This window comes from Dermacentor andersoni, chromosome 10 (assembly GCF_023375885.2).
Source record: "Dermacentor andersoni chromosome 10, qqDerAnde1_hic_scaffold, whole genome shotgun sequence".
Classification (NCBI taxonomy): domain Eukaryota; kingdom Metazoa; phylum Arthropoda; class Arachnida; order Ixodida; family Ixodidae; genus Dermacentor; species Dermacentor andersoni.
Window position 1 is genome coordinate 135,978,787 of NC_092823.1, and position 25,631 is coordinate 136,004,417.

Sequence of the window (25,631 nt, forward strand, 5' to 3'; positions counted from 1 at the left end):
TTTTCTCTACCATAAGCGACGTCGGCCGTGGCAAACTCTACGCACTCCCAGAAACGCGGCCACTTTGCACGTCAGGTCACTCAACGGCGCCGTACTCGCATTCGCAGAACCGTGCGCATGCGAGCGCTGTACAAATAAAGCCGCCGCGCTAGCTGTGTGTTTAACGACGGGGCAAAAAAAGAAAAAAACTCCGCAGCGCGGAACCGCCTTCGCTCGACCACGAGTGCAGCCCGATGGAATCGGCGGTTGTCGGCGCTTCCCGAAGACCAGCTTGGAGTGCCCCCAGCGGTCACGCCCCACTTTCGCACACGTTCGTGAATGAAATAACCGTGTAGTGTGTACACTTGGATACGTAACGACAGCTCACTCGGTGCCGTGGCTTCTTCACTGACTGTGGCTTCATTCGTGACCTCGGAACGTTTTAACCATTGTGGACGGCATTTGTATGCGTTATACGGTTACACGTGAAATGCGACACGTTTTATGTGGGAATGGCCCACGTTCTGAGCAATGAAAGCGCACGAGTTCAGATTGCGGAGCATAGTTTCCTACAAAATTTACCAGACGAAACTCTGGCGCTATATATACAATGCGTCTACGCGGTAACTGCTATATGGGGCGGCAGTTTAGCTGAGATGCAAGATTGTACGTCTGCATTGATGTGCCTAAAATTCGCGTATCTGGCCTTAAACTCCTTTGTGACGTTGCAGATTTATAAATCTTATTGCCTTGATGCGCTTGGTTAAACGTATCTTGAAAGTTTAGAAAGATAGAGCAAAGCAAAGAACGCCATTGAGATTGTCTGAAGCCACAAGCGCGGAAGTCATGCAAATCCATCTACTATATATATATATATATATATATATATATATATATATATATATATATATATATATATATATATATATATATATATATATACTAATTCACTCCCACGGTAATGAGGTTGATGGTGTACGCGTGAGATGGGGATTTCGCGGCAGCAAATAATCACCTAAGCTGATTGAGGTATATAATCCGGTGTTACATATACATATATTGCAGTTTAGAATTTTCCCTTTATCTCCTTCATCTCTTCTCTCCTCATTAAAACCCTCATTTCTATTTAATAAAGCAATGGACGTGGCTATAGTTGGTGGACGTTAATGATTATATTGCGCTTAGTGTTACACAGACAAACGTAAGGGTAAGGACGCGGACATACGTCCGCGTCATGTCCCTTACGTTCGTCTGTGTAACACTAAGCACAATATAATCATGATCCTCATCTCTATATTAGACAGTTACATATGCCTGTAACAACCCCGGTGCTATCAGTCTCTTCCCTGCTCCCCCCCCCCTTTTTTTTTTCACCAATACTCTAAGCGTCTCTTGCTTATATCGACCGCAGACCAGTTCATTCTTCCATCCGTGCTTTGAATCCGAGCACTTTTCGAAGGTGGACGTTCCCTACGGTTCTTGCTGGGTATTTATACGGAATGTAGTATATGTTCCACGGAATGCCTACAGTATTTTGGCATTTCATTACGACGTTCCGAGTTGTCTCCAGACTTTCGCTGTATGCAAGTCTCGCCTATATAGTCCTTTCCCGAATACTTGCTGTTCTATCTTGGTGTAGCCGAACGATCGCAGTGCCAGCGTGATTTTTGCACGAACTTCTCAGCCACCGAAAACATAGTCCACCACAAGAGGCTCGTTCGTAACTGCTCCAGTGTATCCACGCAAAACCTGCGGTACATTGCGCATGCGCGAATCACATACGACACCGTCTCCTCCTGTCTGTCCTCTCCTTCCATGGGAACGCGGGCCACGAACTCCTGTGTTACATGCCATGCTGTTTGTTGTGCATTAACTGAACATAAACGAAAGGATAGGCATTGAAGCCCGCTATCCCAATTAAGACTTTTGCACCATTAACAAATCAACATTATTCGTTTTCTCAAATAAAGCGCTTACACCTACCACAACATAGTAGTCTAAAGGTAGACGTAAATGTACACAAACGCAAAGTAAAGATAACCAGTGTTTGACCGATAGAAAACATGTCTTGGGTGTGCTTGTGTTATTGTATGCGTATAGCGGTTAATAATATTGTCTTCTTGCTTTCCCTTCTTTAGAGCTATACTTAAGTAAGGAATTCGGGAGTTAGGGACAGCAGAAATGCCGACTATATCTTGTCGCTTTCCTTCTTTACTCTTCAACGCTTCGAACAATGCTTGTCAAGAAATTTCTAAAATTTTAGCGCGCCTAATAATGTTGTGTTTTGAGAAAGTTTGCGCCAGTGCAGTCTGTCAAAATTTTTACCTTCTCAAAATCTTACTTAATGAAAGGTGAAAACTTTGGAGGGGAATAGAGGCTGCATATACAAGGTGTTTCAGCTAACTTTAGCCAGAGCTTTAAGATATGCCGATGCACTCTATATATAAGACGACGCGACCAAATGCATGTTGTTGCTCACTTTTGTATGGAGTGTGTCACGCTAATTTCTGTATTTCGCTTAAATATATAATTATTCAAGATTAATTAACCAACTTCTGAAGCAATGAAGTTAGACAGAAAATTCTAATTAGAAAGTTGTAGAGCGCTTTGCAAAACATCCGATTAGGCATTTTCTAACTTTCTATCTATTAAGCATTAGTGTTTTTCAGCTTACTGCGGATACCCGCGAAATACATGCAGCAATGGTATCTCCGTATGAACAAAGTAACTATCTTCCAAAGTTTATTGCGATAAAAACGGTTTTCCTTTGCCTAAACACCGAGATGAATATCTAACGTCGTGTGGTGGGTTGGGAATGTTGACGCTGCGTCCTGGATTTTCATTTCATCTCGCGCTATTGAAAACTCACTTCACTGGTGCTTTTCTTCGTCTGTGATGACACAATGGCCTAGAAATTAGTTTCAATTTTCTCGAGTACTGACAGAACTCGTGTTCTGACTAAAACACGTCTAAGCACTTGCGCATGCACTTGACTTCATACCCGGGATGAATGTTTTCCGTAATCGTTCCCGCGGTAATTTTAAAGAAAAGAACTGAAAATAATGCGCAGCGTAATGGTGCAGGGGTCCACTATGTAGGGGGATGTGAACCGTTTCGTCCGCGTGGTCTTGTCTACATTTTCGGCTATCGACTTTGCTGCAAGGATCTTTTTTTTTATGTGCTTGATAAAGAGATGCACGCCCTTTTATGTGTTGAGATGGATAGAGGAAATACGCCTCATACATCGAACTCGTTTAAGTATCCCCTTTATTTAACAGTTGTTATGCTACAAGGTTTGTGTTGCGTGTCGGACAGTTTACATGTGTGCCGCAAGTAATCTGTCCATGCATACGGCGAGGCGTTCTACGTTTTCCCGCTTCCTTCTCGCCCTTGCGCTAGATGCAGTGCGACACAGTGACAGTGGGTGCGTATGTTTTCATTTGATTTTTCACCGTTTATATACATAATCAAGATACATCCGTTAATGCCAGTACACGTGTTGTTGTCACTATCGTTGTCGACGCCGTTGCCATCGTCGCCATTAAATTAAATTAGATTTGGGATTTTACGTGCCAAAACCACGATTTGATTGCGAGGTACGTCGTAGTGAGGGACTCCGGAATAATTTGGACCACCTGCGGTTCTTTAACGTGCACCTAAATCTATAGATAAGCACACGGGTGTTTTCGCCGCCCTGGCGCTCTTTGACCACATTTGGCCCTTGCGCCACAAAACGCCACGTTCATCGTGTTTTCGCCGCCATCGAAATGCGGTCGCCGTGGCCGGGATTCGATCCCGCGACGTCATGTCTCTGCAGCCCAACACCATAGCCATGTACACTAAGCAACCGCGGTGGGCATCCTCGAGTTGGATCCTTATTTATGTCAGATATGCATACAGATGCAGATTGGAAGCACAGTGAGGCCAGTCTGAGTAATCTCCTGTCCGGTATACGTCTTTGTGTGGCGACGAGTGTCGCGCGGAGATAGCCAACTCGTAAGACCAACGGACGAAGGCGCACCTGGTGCGCCGACCCCGAACCATCGCATAAGCGACCTCGAATGCCGAAGAGCAGACACTCCGCGTGTGCGCGTTGGAGGTTCCGGAAGCCCTCCAGCACCTCAACGGCGATAGTACCGGCACACTGCAAAAAACACGCAAATGAACTGAACCCGCGTCGTGGGTTCAAAACGTGAACCATGCAGCGACAACAAAACTGGAGCTTCGCGCAATTTTGCACGGGTACTCGTCTGTCTTGGTCAATCATTGGGCCGCCAAGTCCATCCAAGTGCAACAAATACAGTGGGAGGTCGACGCAAGGAATTTAGAAAGGAGGGAAAGTGTCCGCGCAAACAAGCAATATCCTCTACTCCGACAGCACATGCATGGCACTGCGTGACCGGGAGCTCCAAGGCGCAACGGCGCCACCTACAGCAGCAAGATTGCATAATGGCGCATAATAGAGCCAGGAAATAGGACTATCATTAAGCGGATGCAAATCCATGTTGGAATCACTGGCAAGGAGCGAATCCACGAACTGGCGAGCCATGGCAGGCACGACTCAATCGCCGCTCGCAACCCATCGCGGCTCGCCCCGGACGTTCTAAAGCGAGGCCCACGAAGAAGAACGGTGCTGCCTCCAGAAACGCCGCTCAGAGAACAGCGCACGGCTGCGATCGCTGATCAAGACGATCGACCCTCATTCCGGAGAGCAATCTCAAGGAGCACGAGTCATCTTAACCAACGCAAGAGCAGGTTACGCCATGACAGACGAAAGAAAGAAAGCAAGTGGAGGAAAGGCAGGGAGGTCAACCAGACGAGCGTCCGTTCTGCTACCCTACACTGGGGGTAAGGGAAAAGGAAATAAAGAGAGGGAGAGAGCGAGCGCTGCGTACACGTGGGAGGATGCACGGCGACATGTGCAAGCAGTCTCTTAAACCAATGCATTTCAAGTATATATAGTGCGCACTAGTGCACGAATCGCTTTTTGTGCCATTGACGGGTGTGGCCATGGACGGTCCGACCATCTTTGACTCGGAGAACGGTATCGAGTCCAGTCGGCTTAAGGTTGTCCCGAGACAGAGAGACGCGTTGTACGTCGTTGCGAGGACAGGTACACGATAGGTGCTCGATGGTATGCTCGCACCTACAGCAGTCGCACATTGAGCTCTCGGCCATTATACGATAGGAACAAGCGTTCGTGAACGCCACTTCAACCCACAAGCGGCACAGCAAGGTTGTTTCGCCGCGGGAAAGGCTAGATGGCAGTTGTAGCCGTAGCAAGGGATCCCACGCTAACACGTTGCCCAACCTGCCCATCTCACGACACGTGCCGACCCGCAGAGCATGTGAGGTAGAGTGGAGGTCTGGCCGCAGGACAGGCAGGCGTCGTCGCGATACATGTCGGGGTAAGCCTCGTGGAGAGCGGACAGACACGGATATGTGCTGGTCTGTAGGAGCCTAAGCGACATACCCCAAGTTCATCAAGGAGGAGTGGGACTCGCTTCTGCGTAGCCCCACTCTAGAAAAGCAAATCCTGGCTGTCCGGCGTGCCCGCGACCGGGCCGGTGGGCTAGACCTGCCGGTCCCGACGTGGGACTAGCCGGGTGCGCGACGAGTTCGCGTCCTCGCCGGACCTACAATAAAGTTTATTCACTCACTCACTCACTCATTCAAGACACGTGCATCTTCCTGACCACTCATTTGATAAACTGAGAGTCACGTTGCTTGAATCTGGATTTCGTTCACATTATGATAGAGAAGCCCGCGAATCCTTCCTTGTCTATAAGTTTGATACCGTCGCGTGCGGTATGAATGAATGTGCAGGAAAATTCAGTTGCCTGTCTTTGTAGCCCGTCACTTGTCCCTTCTTCTACTAGCACGTCACTATTCCCCTTTTCCTGTGTCTGTGTTTGCTTGATAACATAGCACATATTGAGCACATATTGACATTTTGTTGTCACGTGGCGATTGGTTTTTGCAATTCATTCCGGTGCGTTTTTATGCTTTGTATTTTAGATCATATGTTTGCAATCGCCATCGGTCTATACACGTATCAGCTGTCCTTTGAACGATTCAGATGCATTTTGTTCGCCCATTTTATTCGTTTTTCATGTAAACCTATCTTCATTTGGTTGATATGCACATGTATATTAACTGTACTGACACCATGCAATGTATTCTGATGAAGGCCGGCCCCCGCCGCTTCATACGCGCGTCTACTTCACTGTGAATATTTACCCGGACCCAGAACTGCTTTTCTTCTGGTATATATATATATATATATATATATATATATATATATATATATATATATATATATATAAAGCCTTTGACAGCAACTACACTTCACGAAACTTCGTGTGATTGATTGATTAATTGATTGATTGTGATTGATCGACTGCACGATCGATCGATCGATTGCCTGTACAGTAGATGGGCGATTACGCTTCTTGCTGCCGTCGCATACTCAGCACTAGCAGGGCCGACCACTTCCGGAATCACGTGCAAATCTTGGTCTTACGTAGTTCGTGTCCGCTGCCCGCGCTGCAAAATGTAATTTTAAACTGGGCGATACAAATGGCAGACGGACGCGGGGCAAGAGCGAGACACGAGATCGCGGCACGGTGAGCCGTGCACGACAAAGCCGGCATGGCCGTCTATGTAGTGAGCAGCGGGAGGACTGCGGAAACGTCGCACGGGGGTCGCGCACCCGACGAGCTCGGCGGGGCCCCGCCGGCGTGACGGTGGGGCAACGCCCGCTAATGACGCCATTAGCGCCGTCGCCGGGGCTCAGAGGTGAGCGCCGTGCGCGCGCCACGCTCGTTATCGAGCGAGAAGCGCGCACACGCCACCCCCGCCCTCCTGGAGCGGCGAGGGCTGGTGTCACGTGGCCAGAACCCGGAGCCGCTCGTGTGATGTGCGCCCGGCAAGAGCAGCCCGCTGGCGAGAATCGGCCCGAGGAGCCAAGCTTAGCGGCACTCTGCGCTGGTGTCGAGCTCATTCACTGGAGTCGTGCCTTCGTTTTATTCCAATTAAAAGGCAGTGTCACGTACGTGGGGTGCTTCGACAACGAAACACCGAAAACGCTAAGTGTGCCGTATAAGAAGAAGACTCGACTGCCGACACGTCAGGGCATCTCAATAGGCGGTGGCCACTTCGTAAAGAAGTATAGTCCCCGTAGCGAAATCGACTGAGGCATCAAGTTCAATTCAGAGAATCACTCTTTCAAGACCTGATTTGCGCTAATTTGTAGAGGGAAGTTGGTCACCAACAGAGAAAATGAAGGATAAGGTTTCGCTTGATTTTCGCGTCCGAACAGCAGCGTATGACGTCACCTATTTCAAAGAGTTTTCGCATATTTTGAACAATCCTCGTCAGAAACAGTTCTCAAAACTCACTTGGTTGAGTCCCCGGTTTCATTTAAGATGAAGTACCTGTAATCGTTGTTTACAGATAAATGATTAGCCACTGCCGCTATAGAGCTCTCCTCAGAAGACTTGTGTACCCTGTCGAAGAACACAACAGTCCACAGCGTGTACCCCCGACCCTGAGAGCAAATATACACGTAGCACCCACAGCAAGAAGCATGCACCCAGAATAGAACAAAAGAGAAGACAAGTGAGAGACACCGCGCTACAATAAAATGCTAAACAAAGAAAGCAACAAGTCAGAAATAAGGTACACGGACCCCGCCAGATACTAGGCAGGGAGGTTATGTTGCCTGCGTAACGAACAAGCAGAACGAACAGATAGCAGCAGCATCAGTATATAGCTCCTAGGGGCATTGAGGTAGCCGAACAGGTCGCCATAGCAATGGCCATACAGACCTGCCGATGTGACGAGCCCGTAATCGTCGTCACAGACTCGCAGGCACCCTGTCGCCATTTTCGGGCATGAAGAATTAGCAAGAACGCACTCTACATCATCAAGAACCAAGACATCCCAGAAACGTGCACTGTCTGAACGCCGGGACACGAATCCTTGGTGGGAAACCGAGCGGCTCCCGCCGCCGCCCGAGTAGATGTACGCCGGGCAACCATGACGCGTCAGACCAAGACGAAATGATAGAAAGAAAATACCGCAACATTCTGGCACATTACAAGAAGAAAAGGAGGGAATATTCATCACCACACGCCAAGCCTAACAGAGAAGAAGCCGTCATACTATATACGCCGACTTCAAATGGGCAGTTATCTCCACGGCACTCTACTACACCCAATGTGCCCCTCAACATTTACAAGAGACTGTCCGCTCTGCAATACATGAAACACCCTTGACCGCATGGTCGGGGAATGCAAAAAGAGCCCGCGGACAGCGCCTATCCAAGCAGCAACAAGACCAGCGGGAGGCACAGCTGACAAGTCCAAAACCTGAGGACCAACTACGAATGGCGAACAGGGCCAGGCTGTCAGCACAGGGCCACGGCTACCTGGAATAGGGTGGCCGCCCACCTTTGGGCATCCGCAGCTTGGTCTCTGAGATAAAGTTTATTCTTTCACAGGTATACAGTCTCCAGTAGACGCTGTCCAAAACTGCTGAGAATACAAGGAGGTATAGAGCGGGCGGAACTCAAGCACGTCTGTAGTTTTTGCTTCTTTTCTGACTTACCATATAGCAAAAGCAACAATTCTGGTATTTCATAAACGTTCAACATAACAATACACGCTGACCTAACGTTACTCTTTCGTGTTCCTTTAACCACCGATCCTACTTTTTTCCGCGTGCGTCATACGTGCACCGTTAGCCATCTCGAGAATGCATATGGCAGAAAGAAAGTGGAAGGCTTCTGTAGCTCAATTCTAAAATTACCGATTACGGTCTGCAGAATAGAATTTTAGGCATCTGGATAGAACTGAGTCGTTGCATGCAGCCATACAAACACAACAAAATACTGAGTTGTACAGGCATGCACTTAATACGCAATTTCGATGTTTTGCTTTTTTTCTCTTTGAAACCGAACGCAGATTCGGTATAGAATAAGCGGGAAAAAATTCGCAGTTACGCCCGAAAGGCGAAGCACCGATTACGATAGCAAATTAGTAGATAGCTGTACGAGGTTAGGATAGCAGTATTATCGGCCGTATAAACTTGTAAACATTCGCTTACTAACTCAAGTAACAATGATATAACGTGTAAGCGCGACTCAACGAGGGCGTAGTCAGAAACATACACACAGAGACAGCGCTGTCTTTGTGTGTCTGCTTCTTTCGACGTGCTTGTTCAGTCGCGCCTTTACAGGTTCTATCATGGATTCAAACCAACTATCCTGCCAACGTGTTTTAACTAAACCAGCACGGTGTCACGCGCGCACAGATGAACATGAACACATCTCGCTCCATGACCGCGGCAACTCGCTGTCAAAATTCTGGAGTGAGCAATCGCGGCAGCAGCAAGCGAATTGACCTTCATGCATCTCTCGTTTCAACGCGAACGAAACGTCGAAAGCACAGCGCCTGTGAAGCCACCGGCACTACGCGCACTCTGCAAACATACCAAATTGCGTTGAAGATGACGCCCGCGCGAGCGCGCACTTTGGCTACGTCGAAGATCGCTTTCAAGACACACAAGCGCCGGCAACGCGTCCCTGTGTACAGCGTCCGCGATTCGCGTGGCCAACGCTGTATTCCGCGGTTGCCTCCACATGCCTCCACTCTGTACGGAGCGGCGGGCGAGGAGCACACCGAGGCACCCTAATAGCAGCCGCCGGAGAAGGACGCCCCTCCTCCCTCGCCTGACGCTCCTGCCCAAAGCCACCTAGAAAAATTTTTCTAGGTGGTTTTGTTCTGCCTCGCGCTCCACAGGAGAGGGCGCGCATCCGGGCCGCGTTCCTCGCTCGCGCACGCGAGATTGAACCGCGTTCGCCGGCTCACCCTCACACGCTTTCACTCGTATACGGAACCTCACGGCGAGGGCAGAAATGCGCCTGGATTGTCCACATAATTTCCATCACAATAAAACGAAAAAAAAAATAAAGCATGTTGTCTTCGCGATGTTTACAAACTTCCTGTAATATTGTTCTCCAGTGCGCGCAAGGCTGCCGGACGTGAAAAGCTCCTGCATTTGAAGAGGTTAGACTTTCGCAAACAAAATATATCTATATATAGAATAAAATAAGTTTTCCGTATGGTTTCCTCCAATACTAATCTTTTCAAATGAAAGCGGTCTTCGGCAACTACCGACTTTTTTTTATTATTATTGCGATAGCAGTATGCGTATGCGCTTGAAGCGCGTTCGCGTCGCCGTTGTCCTGTGTGACGGCGTAGGCGTCGCTCGCGTCCGAACGCCGAGAGGGCCTCGACTGCAGAGACGCGTAGTGCGTTGGCTGCAAAAACAGGCGACGCGGAGTGGACGCTGCGCTCGATTGGCTCTGCACAGGATGCATGGAGCCGGGGTAGCGTTCACCGTCCGCTGCTGCGTGCAACCACCGCAGTATGAGCGGAGCAGTAAACAGCACGCTAACGTTATCCCATGCATTTCACTCAATGCTAACACCATCGAGGCCTGCAACGCCAATGACGGCGCTCCGCACGACGCCATCTTTGCGAGACGCCTCGTATATAGTGGCCGGGCGTGAGTGCTGCGTCGCTTCCGCGTATGCATGCGTTCAGAACGCCCTCCGACGAGTTCGAGTGCAACGCTCAACCTTGCCGTCTCTGTCACTGCATCCATAGAGAAAGAAAAAAAAAACTATGCTGCATCGCCATTCGCCGAAACGGCCAGTCTTATACGGTACATTTAATCCGCTGTGTTTTACTTTCGTGCACGATATTTGCGACATTATTAGTGTGCATATAGGGTCTCCTTGATATACGGGTAATAATTGTTACGGACGGTGAAGTTGACTTGATGCTCTGGAGCATAAATAGCTCAGAATGAAAGACGTTCTATAACTACTTCGCATTATATCAAAATAAGGCAAAATGTGTGCAGGAAGATGAAGGCTTGAGACGATCGACAGAGGGCAAACAAGGGAAGCCCCACATTTGCGAAGAATAATTGTACAGCTCTATGAATTTTCTGTTGCACTTCTATTCGTTAAACGCTCTTTAAAAAAGGCCGTTAAAAATAAATTTGAGCTTCTCTAAGCGATTTATGCTGGAGTTGTCGTTCCGACGTGGGGACTTGTTTGAGTTTGAATTTATTGAACGTTACATGGGGAGTTACATATGGAGAATGGTATACAGACCCTTAGTGTGAACACTGCAATGGCACCTCTTATTGAAATGTGCATAAAAATAACACAAAATAACAGAGGCAATTCCGAAATTCCGGCATACAATACAAGCAAACAGAATCAATTGCGAAACACAAGCAAATAATACATACAAGTATACAGGGAGTTGGCAAGAATGGGAAATAACGAACAGAAAAACTAATCAAAATTGAATAACACATGCAAATAAGTGAGTAAATAAGCGAAGGCATAACGAAGTGTCACATATACTTTCAATAGAAATCGAACACTAATAAATCACACGACGTGAAGTAACTGTACGAACAAAATAAGAATACACGAAATGCACTGGAGTGGATGGAGAAAGAAGTAACGACAGCGATCGTAATATAAATCAGCTGCTCATGAACAGGCGAACTGAACGTTTGAAAATAATTAATGAGGAAGAGGTTTTCGCCTCCAAGGGTATACTATATTCCACACTTTGATGGCAGCGAATTGTGCGACCGCCTTTGAATGTTATAGCGCGTAGTATCGCGTTACAGTGTGAATTTTCTGGTTTCCATTTTTCCCTCTTCTTCTTTCTCCTTTTATTCCCTTTACCCCTTTCCCCAGCACAGGGTAGCCAGCCGGTACTTACACTGGCTAACCTCCCTGTCTTTCCTCCCCTTTGTCTCCTCCTCCTCCTCCCTTGATGGCAGCGAAGCTTACGGTATTTTGTCCGTAATTAGTGCGAGCCCTGTCAGTAAAATATTATTATTGTGGGAAAAACGTGTATTATTAGAGTTAGTCGTAAATTTCTTTCCTGTGATATAAAGAAGACTTGGATTACGCCTTGTCTTGATGTCTAAAGAACATATGGACACTCACGCGCCTTAAGTTAGCTATAACGACCAGAAGGATTATTAATTTTCCCTCTTTCGATGCTGGTCGCAGGGAGCGATATAGGTCACGTTTCATCAGGGATCTAACTGGAGCAATCACCAGACGGTTCTGTAGGTATTGCGTTCAACTGCATAACACGCGGTCACAGACTAGCGTGTCGTTCATGGCCAGAGACAATTAATTATACAGTTTCTTTTCATTGCGATATATCTGCAGGTTGCAACCAACCCATCTGTTGTGCTTAACTGTGAGTAACTTAGGCTGCATGATACAAGGAGCAAGAGCCTCTGTCAGGTTTCATGGCCTTTAGCTCTTGGCCTTTAGCTCGTGTAAGAGAGGGCACCCCAATAAACTTCAAACTACGTTGGGATTAATCGTGAAACGTGGTTTCTTAGTAGAAAACATTCTTTCCATACCTAGCTTAACTGATCTTCACGTATCTTCTTCACGTACCTTCAACGGTTATCTTCTGATATGCTCGAGAAAGAAAAATATGGGCAGAAGCTATCGGAGGACAACTGTCAAAGTCAATCGACAGCTTCAGAGATATGCTACTGGGGACGCTTATTCGTAAGCTCTACTATTGGTTAATGCTATAGACATATATATGAGGTTTTGCAGTGCCTCCAGTACACCGGCCTGCAATACAAACCACTCAAAAACCCTTTCGAAGACACGTATATAATGCGCTGGTATCAGGATCAGCCCTTGAAGTCCCCGCCGTTAACTGCAGCTGCCTACTGGATCGTCCCACTTTACTCGGCCACATAGCCGCCCATGTGAAGTGCGGGAAAGTTGAGCCAGAGCCAAGGAAAGCTTCGTCTTAAAAAATCCATTGGGGGCTTTCGGAAGGAAGAGCCGCCCAAATCAGCGATATCCCCGCCGACAGCTTATTAAGGATGATAATATTGACTCAGCAAATACCATTGAACAACGATGACACGACCAAGATGGCTCATATATTGCGTAACCTTCATCAAACTCACAGTGAAGAGCAATAAAGTTATTAGCATAACGAACTTACGTCACGCAAGGAAACACGATCCTAGATGGAAAGATCACTTCAAAAATTGCCAGAATAACTGGACGAAAAAGAAAAAAATAACATTCTAAAGCAATTAGCATAGGAGAGAGAAAGGAGAAAGGCATTAACCGGAACAAACAATCCCGTTTTCTACCCTACACTAGGGGATGGGGAAGGCAGAAAGATAATAAGATAGCAGAGACACTATCACATGTGCACGGCCGGTCTCGATAAACGCTCACAATCGCATCACATGATCACAATGTGTACCAATTAAGGCTAAAGCATTTTGTTCAGGTAATTTGCCCTGAAGAATTGTATCAGCGCCTTAGGCAGCGATGTCTAATGAGGTCGGCATTCCATAATGCCTTGTCCTGGAAATGGTCTGTGAGCAACACGAGCCAACGTAGTCGCGGGTGATCGCCTCTATAGAGGCATGTACGCGCTGCATGGAGGGAAGCTACAGGCAAAGCGTGTGCAAGGCCTTTCCTCGCGACCGCATGCATTTCACACGTATGCGTTGTCTTCCATTCTAATGCGAAAGGCACATGGCTTCTTTAAAGCCACTTCTATCCACAGCCGACAAACCTGCGCTCAAAAAAGCAAAGCAAGGCCATTATAGTTTTCCGTGCACGAATTGTATCCGGCTACAACCCGCTGGCCTCTAAAGAATGTGAACAAAGACGTGTAAACAACAACAACAACCTGTCATTCGTTGCCCCACCACACCTTTCTTACACAGTAAATTAGATCAAGATGTCAATTGTTCGTGTGCTGGTTGTGTAAATAGTGTGAATGTGTTTGTGTCGCGTTATGGTATACATACGCTTGGCATATAGTCACGTTTACTACGTATCGTTATCAGAGCGAGGGAGGGAGAGGATGTACAAAAAGCCATGCAGGGACGTTAACCAGAGGTAGTTATGGTTGGATATTCCTTGCACGGAGGAAAGGGGAAAAGGAAGAGAAAGAGTATCCCGAACGAAGTAAACTGCCCATACAATCCAGTCCAGCGGTAACAATCAGCGTTCTCCAAGTCAGTTAAGTAAGCCCAATCCGAGGAACTCGAATACAGTGCACATATATAGCCTTTCGCGTGGAGGTGCACTACGGGAGCACTGGCAGTTAGTAAGCAATGCTGTTCGTAAGTTTACGGCAGCTTATAAGCATGCGTAATTTGTGCACGATATTTATCTACGGAAAATGGTCACCTAACAAGCTTTGTGTGCTTCGGGTGCACCGAATTAAGTGTGCGAGCGTGCGTGCTCCTCGCGTGCAGCGCTACAAACCGTGCGGCAGAGCGTTGTGTTCGGTGCCCGAAGGCCACGGACACCGAGGCCGCGAAGATAGCGAGGGCCGCTGATTTGCATCGAGACGCGCCGCGCATATTCCAGCAGCTCGGTCGACCCGTGCATGCGATGCGGCGCCCGCTTGATTGATTTCGGAGAGCGGCGCGCGCAGCTCGGCCACGCCTCGGCGGCCGCACGTGCGCCGGCTGCACGCGACGAAGCGCGCGCGACGCGTTAATTGGGAAAAAGGCCGAAACCGAGCTGTTCGCCGACGGACAGTCGTACACTGCAAGTGTCAACTGAGGTGGCACAGCGGAACCTCTGTTGTAGCGAAACGCGATACAGCCGGTTATTATTTTCAATCGAACTATACCACGTGGCTCACCGTGGTAATTTGACCGCCTTTCTCCAACTATAGGTGTGAACACGAAACGTTTGTCACTGCGCTGCCATCATATACGTCGATGGTGTTCACTGACGTCACAACACGCGTCTTTATCCTGTTCTGTTATATATGAGTGACTTTGCGGATATACAGGGTGTCCCAACTGTCATGCACCAAGATTTAGAAATATACGAATGCCACGTAGCTGGACAGAAGCAAGGTAGTGTTGTTTGCCGTCGCTTGGAGATACTCAAAGTATTTTCTTGCATTACGCCTATTTACATAATTACTCTTCATTAATCAATGAACTTCGCAAATATCTTTAGATGACAAGCGTCAATGAGAAAATTGTAGAGTAACATGAAAAAATGCCGATACAGCTTTGTGTTTCTCAATACGTGCTCCATAAGGGTGGTTTTCCGAGCATGAAACAAGCCGTTGCGTATACGCGCAACACTGCCAAGCTACCCGCCGTGGTTGCTCAGTGGCTATGGTGTTGGGCTGCTGAGCACGAGGTCGCGGGATCGAATCCCGGCCACGGCGGCCGCATTTTCGATGGGGGCGAAATGCGAAAACACCCGTGTACTTAGATTTAGGTGCACGTTAAACAACCCCAGGCGGTCGAAATTTCCGGAGTCTTCCACTACGGCGTGCCTAATCAGGAAGTGGTTTGGGCACGCTAAACCCCATAATTTTTTTTAACTGCCAAGCTCTTGACCGCTCGAGACACTTTGCATATATATATATATATATATATATATATATATATATATATATATATATATATATATATATATATATCTGCCCAGGCGGACATCATTGCAAAATAGAAAAGCAAAGTAATTCATTTAGTAATAGGCTAAATACATTAACTTCATATATATAGTTACGAACTTTACGGCACATGCATGCTTCTACTGGACAGTTGACTAGTATCGTCATAAAAGATAAAAGTGCAGTTTCATGTTTGCGCATTTCAATATGACCACGCATTTAGACCGAAATAACTGGCGTCGAATTATTCGTTCCACTTTACGGATCGTGCACCGCGAAACGCGGTTTTCTGTTCCGCCCGTGTGCGACGCAACAACGTGGCGTGCACTTTCCACGATCTTGTTCCGACCGGCGTTGTGCGCTTAACTCCCGACTGGCCGCAGATTCGCATTCCGCAGCGAGATTTTACCGCTCCGAATTGCCAAGCTTCATTTTGCCATCGTCGTGTGTGCAGAGTCAAGTTCTTGGTGACCTTTACCATTGCTTTACTACAGAGTGTCCTGAATTTGACACAGAATGCAAAGCGCAAGATGGCACCACACTCAAGTGCAAGTGATTGGATGATAACTTGTTTGTTCTTACTCAGTGTATTGAAATATCAAAAGCAGAAAGCAGACCGTTGTATGTGGCCTTTTTAGACATTACAGGAGCCTACGACAACGTAGACCGCAACATCTTGTGGGATATTCTGGAAGGAGAAGGCTTAGGTAACGATTGTCTACAGCTTTTGAGAGAGATTTACCTAGAAAAGACCGTTTGCGTTGAATGGGAAGGGATGAGGAGCGAGGAAAAAGTTCATATCAACAAGGGACTGAGGCAGGGGTGCCCTTTATCCCCGCTGCTGTTTATGATGTGCATGGTGAGGATGGAGAGGGCGCTATATTGAAGGAAGTAATATCGGGTTTAATCTCTCATACAAACAGGCGGGTACAGTAGTAGAGCTGCAACTCCCAGGTTTATTTTATTCGAACGACATTGTGTTGCTAGCTAACAAGCAAAGTGATTTGCAACGTCTGGCTAATATCTGTGGACAGGAAGGCAACAATTTAGGTTTGAAATTTAGTGTTAGAAAATCAGATGTTACGGTATTCAATGAAAACAGTGAACAGAGAGTGGAGATACAGGGCCAGGAAATACCTCGGGCAACAGAATATAAATACCTTGGTATATGGATAAACGACGGCAATAGATATATGGAAACACAGAAAAAAAAACATAACAGTAAAGGGAAGAGAAATTCAGCCATAGTGAAGCACAGAGCGCTATGGGGATACAATAGGTACGAGGTCCTCCGAGGTATGTGGAAAGGTGTAATGGTTCCAGGACTTACTTTTGGAAATGCGGTTGTTTGCTTTAAATCAGGGGTACAATCAGGACTCGACGGGAACCAAAGGTCAGTGGGTCGCCTCGCATTGGGCGCTCACGGGAAGACTACGAATGAAGCTGTGCAGGGTCATATGGGCTGGACTAGCTTTGAAGTGAGGGAAGCTCGCAGTAAAATTGAGTATGAAGAACGGCTGAGGAATATGGAAGAAAGTAAATGGGCTGGGAGAGTGTTCAGGTATCTGTACAGGAAAAACATTGATTCACAGTGGAGGAAAAGAACTAGGAAGCTTACCAGCAAGTATGCGGCCTGTGGGGTGGGCAACACAGCAACAAAGAAGGTCAAGCGGAAAGTCAGATAGGCTGAATTAATCTCATGGGTGGCGGCATTGGAAAAGAAACCTGCCATGAGTAACTACTTAAGAGGAAAAAACGAAATCAGGAAAGAAACCATTTATGATAACTCAAAGGGAAGCTCATTACTTTTCGAAGCGAGATCGGGATGCCTTAGAACACGCACCTATAAAGCGAGATATAAGAAGGAAGAAGAAGCATGTGCTTGCTGCGGTAAAGCTAGGGAAACGACGGAGCATATTTTATTAGAATGTGAAGACGTCTATCCAGCGGTCGATTTAGGCACCACTGGCCTCCTTGAAGCCCTTGGGTTCAGCGGGAGCAGTGGTAAAGCAAACAGGTCCGCAATAGATATTAGTAAGAGACGATTGGAGGATTGGTGGAAGAAAAGTAGGGAAACGACAAAAGACGGAGACGTACAAAAGCACAGTTCGCAATAGGGGATCAGAAAATTTGGGTGGGAGTTCATAGTGTTTCTATTTTTTTTTTTTATTGTTTAACTTAGGTAGGACACGAGGCAGTATAATAGCAAGAGCTTGGTGGCGCAACCCACCGCCCCGTTCCAAAGGGGACGCTCTTAACATCCATCCAGTGATATCTTGTTTCCATGAGGAGATCGAATTTTCAGGCGAGATGTGACTCGGCTCGTTATCATATTCGTACATATTTGCCAAGGATACCTTAGTGAAAATGTTTACAAATTTGCGCGTGCACATGCGTGACGCCTCTTTAGATCACTTGATTTCTTTCCTTTTTCTTTTGTTTCCTTTTATGTGTACGGTAAAACTTGTGTACGCACTTATGAAGTCGTGGCATGTAGGTGTAAGTGTAATGACTATTTCAGCGAAATAAACTGCGATAAGGCACCGTTTGAGCTTTATATCGCGAGCGCTGGCGTAATTATTGTATCGAATTTTGTGAGCTATATATGAACCAAGATTTTTGTATAATTTATGAACCATTTACAAAAAAAATAATGATACCTATAAATTAATTAATGCTCGTGTGACAGACTTGTATACGTGCTGGACTTGCAACTGCCTAAAAAACGCAATTTAGAGTACAATATTCAAGCTTGTTCTTGTTTAAAAGCAACTATCCATGAAGTGTCTGGAATAAAGAAGATCTCCTATACTGTCTCTATCTGACTATGCGAAAATTTGCTATGTATGCAAATTTTTTTTTCTGTGCTTTCTTTTTCATTTGCAACTGACTGTCCAGCGTTTGGTGATAAACAGCTGGAGGGATTCACGTTGCCTGTCATCATCCTTCATTCATATATAATAAATAGATGCACAGCAACTACAATGTTGAGCACATTGGCATCGTATATATATATATATATATATATATATATATATATATATATATATATATATATAGACGTATGCCACTGAAGTCTAGGCCAAGGACGCTTTAAGAAATTTTTAGGAGTTCTGCACAGCGGAGGACAAAGCCACGGTAAACGTCGCCGTATACCTGTGAAACAAGGTGCGTGACTCGACTATTGTTAGTAGTCCATTATGAAAACAACCAACCGGCGGGCACAAGCCCCCTCCCCCCCCCCTTGTGTCCTCCTCTCCTGTCGGTCTGACCATCCGTTGGTGCAGTGGCTTCGGCATGCATGGCTTGTCCGTTCACATGCTTATAGACGTGATCTCTAAACAAGCGCGACTGCGGACACCCTCTCAGTTTTTTCTTGGTGCTATAGCATAAAACACTGCGCTCAAACATGCTTCCTTCTGAAATCGTCGCCATCAGCTAGCAGTCTTCATTGTTACAACGTGTTAGCGATAACCATATGCACAAATTTAACTGTTTATGCAATAATTATTTTGTCTTATTTGCTGCTGTGTTTTATGAATTCTTGCAAATTATTTGCTATACATATTCAACCCCTTGCTCTCCACCCTTTATGTAGTAAACCGCCTCCCCCCACCCCTCCACAGGGTTCTGTAAAAAACATTAACCGATTAATTTTGTCCTGGACCGCATGCAGTATTCTAAAATAATCAGAATATAGGGCGTTCTTATTAGAACAATCTTAAAGCAAGACATCGCTCAACAGTACTTTGTCTTAGCTGAAATAACTAATACGTGTTAACGTTTCAAAGCCACGAGCGGTTATATAAGTGGCATATCTCCGAACACACGAGTGACGCCTGCGGCAAACCTCTGGTGCATATATATATATTGCGAGTTTTCGTCACATTTATTTGGGTTATTCTTCATAATGGTGGGTTCAAGGACATGCCGCGTCGAAAGCTCACAATTTGCACCGCTCGAATTTTTTTGAAAGCGCAACAGAACTGCATGTTATATATACAGTATTTATATATGTACGCTCAAGGCTCCTTTCTTTTAAAGCTGAGTTCTGTGAGGCGAACGCTCCCGCGGACATTACTGGGCGTGGCTCCTGTTGCTGTCTTGCAGTATATATATATATATATATATATATATATATATATATATATATATATATATATATATATATATATATTATGTGTTCTCTGGCCGGTCATATCGAGATACAACAGCGTATAATCGGCTGCATGGGATGAGGCGGGATGAAATGTTGGCCGACCTCGATGACAGTGTAAACCATGGTCGCGTGGATCACGTGGGTCACATAACGGAAGTTTCCACGTCTCGTGGACTTAGTGGCCAGGCACCTAGTCGCTACATGCTGCGAAACGCGTTGCAGAAGATGAACAGGTTTTGCAGAATTGCAGTAGCCACATCAGAGCTTCGCACAGATTCGAAAATGAGCATTGGATCTGCTATATATATTCGTGGTTATGCCTCGATCGAAATGATTTTGCCCTCAACTGACACAAGTATACATACATATAATAATCTCACATCCCTATAGTTTGACTATACGTGAGGGACGTACAGCCGATTAATTTCGACCGCCCACCAGAGGTACGCCTTTCCTACATATACTTGGACGAAGGTATCACTGCACGAGCATTACTGCAGCATGCCGTTTCCCTTCGCGGAATGCAACCATCAGAACACGAACCCGCGACTTCGCGCCGGCAGTGCGCACCAGTATACAGGAACGGGTTTCCCCGCTTTTCCTTTAACGCGTCAGGGGAAAGAGTTTATCAAGGGACAGTGCATGCATATGCACAGCACTTCGCAGGCTCGCATGCAGCCACGCTCGACCGACTCGTCATACCGGGTTATTGCACGATGACCACCAGTGTTGTCGCAGCAGGGACGGCTTCTCGCTTGACGCGGAGGAGAGAACCGTTCTCCACTGGAGATCAGTCAGGTTCGCGCACCGTCACTGGCTGACTGAGCTTGTTTTTGCCACGCGGTCCGTGGATGAAGCGCGCAGCCATGCGGAGGCATTTCTCATGCTGCTCATACGTGGTGCCTCATCAAATGGCTACACGTGCGCTGTTAATTCAGTACGAGGGCAGAATCAGCCACCAGTTTCAATAATTGATGTCAGAGGGCGCAATCGCGTGAGTTCGTGCATGTAGGAAAAGAATAGTCCCGAAAGTCACACACCATGCTTTTGTTGAGCAAAACTCGCTTCACAACTTTACAAGTTTCTTCTGATTGTTTTGTGTAGCAGTTGTCTGCCTATAACTTGTATATACGACTGCGTATGTGTGACAGTATGACAGCCTGAGACGGGACTGGTTGATATTGACAGGGTTTTGGACACTTGACAGCAATCTCCTCACGGTGACTGTCCTCCATCATGTCCTCACTGACTATGCTGTCTGCCTGTCCGGTTCGCTGTAAAAAGTACGTAGCCTCCCGCCCCCAAAGCGACATTCCCTCTTTTCCGTAGTTTAGCTTTGTCTGCGACTGCGTTTCTGGCATGCTAGCATGTGCGCCTTTGCGTAATACCCAATAGGGATTTTGACGGCGCCAAGCGAACAAATAAAATGGGCGTGACACACACTCTCCGACGTCAGACTCACCGGCGACGTCCGGTGGCATGCCGTGGGCCGACCCGTCGAAACCGTGGAGGAACGGTGCACAGGGCACGAACGCGTGTCCCAGATACACGCCGGCCCTGTCGCCAGGGAAGCCGCAGTGCGGCGGCGGGTGGTGCATGGGGGGCGCCTGGGGCACCAGCGAGTGCCCCGGCGGGTGCCCCAGCACCGACGGGTGCAATCCCGCCGCATGCGAGGACACCTGGCTGTTGCCGTGATGTGTCGAGGAGGAGGAAGAAGAAGCAGGCAGTCCGGCATCGCTCAATCCCAACAGTTCCTGGATGGCGAACGGCGAGCGCTGATGTTGAGCCGCCGGGCCACGCTGCATGGCGCGACTGCGCCCCGCCGCAACGTCGCCGAACCCGTCGCCGCGTCAAGACGCCGTTATCCCGCGAACACGCACTCGTGACAAAAGCCCCGGTCCCCACCTCCGGGCACCGCGGAGGAAGCGCCGACCCTCCTCCGCCATCTGCTTCTTCCCGGATGTGGAACGAGAGGGGGAACAGGAAAGAGAAGTGCGCGCTAGGAGCGAAGAGAAGGTGAAGGAGGAGGAGGAGTTCTGACACGGCCAATCAGGCCCGCGACGCGACGCCATTGGGCCGTTCGTAACGCGACGCCGTCGGCCGCGTTTCAGTCGCAGCCAATGGAGGCCGCCGCGCTGGAGCCCTAATTGGCCGACGCTGGCGCCCTTCGGCCAATTAGGAGGCGGCCAGACCACCGTTCCGGCGGAGTAAACCGCCATCTTGAAGAAGCGCGCGCGCGCGCTTCGTCCGAACGCAAAAACAAAAATAGTTTAAGGGCGCGCAGGCACACGCGAAAGCTGGATGGCGAAGGGGGACTCGGGCATCGTGTTTATGTAGTCGTGCGCCATTATAAAGCGGCTGGCCACGGTTTGCTGGCGGTCCCGTCTTCTGATTCTCGTTATTTCCGTTTTTCTTCTGGTTTTACTTGCTCTTTCAGAAGAATGCCGCCGACTAGAAAAGAAAGTCCTGTCGTAGTGCGGCCACCTTCTTTCGTGTCAGCGAATGTTGAAAGAAAAAAGGATAAAACGGTGAAATCGGGACAACGGCGACAGCGAAGCGCGTGGGCATTAAACGACGCTGCTGCGTACTATAACACGTCTCGCTAAAACAGTGCAGCACATTCGAAGGTGCGCCGTGCTCAGCGGTACGATGTAGCTGTTTTTATACATGTAATTTTTTTTTTGCAACTTCCCGTGCGTCGTAGACGTATATTCAAATTAAGGGGCGACCACCCATATGTAGAAACTGCAGTAGTCATAGAGTTTCATACAATAATTACTAGAGAGAACTCTGGTGCTGCGATCGTTGAGCCACCATGGGTATGATAGTACGTGAACTTGTCTTATCTTCGTGCTTGTGGCTTCAGATGTTCTCGAGGCTTCGTTTATTATCCACTATCTTCTTTCATTAGCCTTTCAAAGCAGTGTATACGTTTTTTTTTTTTTTTTTAATGCAGAAGGCAATAAGAATCTGCGCACACACATAATCGCTGCTAATTGCAGTGGCTCCGCTCGTTTATATGTCCGTGCCGTACGGCTTTCAATATCGGGCTTCGGTGCTGGATGTATTCCTGCCGTCGGATAATTTTAACGGTGCCTATTTAATTGTTTATAGCGCTGTACTTTCACGAAAATGATGAGTTTGGAAAGTCGCGATACCGTTTAAAGCTGCAGCATCGCGAAGTTTAGGCAAATCCATGTATACTGTATACGCATGATTCCCATGTTGGCTGTACCGCCCTGCTTGCAGCTCCCGTAGACACTATAGCGCCACAGTTCCTTCCATAGTACTTGCACGAAGCTTTAAGGCATTAGTGGATACGTCCACCGAGCAGACGGATTTTGTGCGCGCGATACCCGACGATGCATCGAGCCTTTGTTTGCTGCTCTCTGTATAGGGAGCAGCGTCGTCTGTTCCAAGCCTTTGACAACAGTCGACGGGTCTCGCGTGCGTGCAGCGCGGACGGACTGGCTGCATCGATGTGTGCTCACCCTTTCTTGCTGGCGCTGCCGCACTGCTGCACGCATTTAATGGGCTTCGGGAGCTCTCGAAGCCGGGCTCCTTATTTACGGGTGATGTGTCGCGCCGCCGGCCGCTTCCTTCCTTCGTTGCGGCAAGGCGTCGGGAACCGATTTCCGCAGCACCGATCGCTTTTCGGTTGTTTCTTCGCATTTCGTTTCATTCCCGCACAAGCGAAACGAGCTACCTTAGCCGCCTCCCGTACGAACCCGACTTGCGCCTCTGTGCGGCGAAGCGAACGTTCCCTTCCCTGGGAAAGGGCGTAAGTGAATTTTGATGTAGCACTGCGTGCCTTCTGCAGTAGACACACACGGGCCGCGTATATATAGTACACCGTCACAAAAATGAGAGAAAAGAATATGCGCCTTGCGCGAACCTTCTTGCCAAACAAGCGCCGCCGCATCCATTTCCGCCCTCCCGTTTTATATCGTAACGAATGCTTGGCCACGCAGCGTTTCTACATTTGTCGACGGAAGTGACAATTCGAGAAATTGCAAGGAAAGAAATACGCCTGGAGGGCAAATAGTCTTCGGACCTCCCCCCCCCCCTTTTTTTTTAAGTATGTGCGAACTATAAAAGCCGGAAGTAGCACATTCAGCTATAAAGTTACATCAAACACAAATTAGCGTGCATAGGCCTTCGGATCTCGCACCAAATGCGCTTCCTGAGCATAGCTAATTGATCCGATGTTGTTGCACTATATACCATATGTATCAGCAAATCATCTCACGTGAGTAAACACGGCCTGCATGTAAGGAGGAAAAACGGTTGTTGTTGTCGTCGTCACCGTTGCGGTGCATATTTGTTGTTTTGCTGCCTCATGCATTTGGTAACAGAATTCAGAATATATTTCAGCGTGCGCTTATGTCATTCCCGCTTCAGGTGAACAGCTTCTACACCGTCCGATATATATACAGCGAAGGTATGCGTGCCACACAAGAAGCACGAAGTTGCTCCTTTCGTGGTGTATGTATCGAGAAATGGGTGGTTGTCGTTCCGTTCCTCAATTCTTGCCGCCGTGCCCAATGCGTTCATGCTGCTGAGCATCGAGTCACATGTGCGACTCCTGGCTATATACCGCCTTCCTTGGCGTGGGGAATGCCGCGGTGCACGTAAACTGATTCGGTCAAAATTATTGCCAAGCCCATAGCTCTAACAGCCCATGTCTTACAGTAGTTAACATTAAAGTAGTTATTAAATTCTCAGAAACGTAACTTGGCATATATACCGACCCATATCATGTGACCTTAAACGTTTAGCAGCAGGCTAACGGCAATATACATGAAGAATTAAATGAGTGACAGCGCTTGCAGCGATGTGTATTATACGATAGCCAGTGACGTACATGAGACGCGTGCATGTTTGATCTAAATCAGCGTGGCTGTATGTCGAGGTGTTCGGCCATTTACACCCTCCTATATATAGTTTGAGAGTGCACATGTGTTTGAACAATTATGTACAGACTCAGGTAACATCTAATAGCCCGCCATTACAACGCGAATTCGTGATTGGCAATGAACAATTTGTGCGCAAGAGTACGTTTATATGTATACGTCTAAGGCCACAAAGGACGCGGGTCGTGAGGAACACGTCTACACTCTCCGTGCAGAAGAATAAAAATGGGCCAGAACACGTACGCGACAGACACTATACGAAGTCACGACTGGCACCGCGCTATATGTACGCTTGAAAATAAAAGTGCACAATGACTGCGTTCTACCGGTGCTAATACATGCGGGGCAGAAACTTGGAGGCTAACGAAGGAGCTCCAGAAGAAGTTAGGGACCGTACACTGAGCGGCTCAACGAATCGTAACGGCGAGCGTAACGTTAAAAACAGGAAGGCAGCGGTGTCAATTGATTAGAGCGCAGAAGTAGCCGATATTGTAGTTGAGATTAAGAGAAAGAAATGAAGTTGGGCAGGCCTTGTAATGTATATATAAAACAGATAGCCAGTATAGGCTATTAGAGTTATCGCATTAGGTGAGGTGTCTTTCCGTATGTAGACGTGGCGAGGAAGCCTCTTATGCATTCTACAATCGTGGTCCATACATAGCCCGAGTCACTGTATACACTGCCAGCCACCAGGCACATTTTTTATCATCATTTGCTGCATGCTTTATGTACATCTTGTTACGGGAACTTCACACTGCAGTAAACGCCACACTTTAATCGTCACACGGTCCACCTTCGAGCGTCGGACTCGATCGTCTTCCTGTTTCTCTGCATGCTTGCATCCACAGAGCTTAACATTTACTGATCGCGGTTATGACTGTGGCTGGGGCCTGATACTTTCATCCTTAACAATGTTTAAATTTGTTTACTTTGTGTACTGCGGGCCTTTTACAAGAATACACCAACAGAGCTTCGGGAACTATAGCGTTAGCTGACTCAAGAAAAAGATAATTGGAGATCGCTTAAGGAGCCTTTCCTCCAGCAGGG

The 25,631-nt window shown here is 47.5% G+C and overlaps 1 protein-coding gene across 1 annotated transcript in view; it reads right to left on the reverse strand.

Moving 5' to 3' along the window:
* Positions 1–21,810, reverse strand: part of LOC126545159 (uncharacterized) — a 94,371-nt gene extending 72,561 nt beyond the window's left edge. Inside the window, exon 1 of the mRNA XM_050192925.2 lies at positions 21,134–21,810. Within this exon, the coding sequence (XP_050048882.1) occupies positions 21,134–21,476 (343 nt within the window). The 5' untranslated portion in view covers positions 21,477–21,810. The remainder of the gene's footprint in view (positions 1–21,133) is intronic.
* Positions 21,811–25,631: the final 3,821 nt, after the last annotated feature.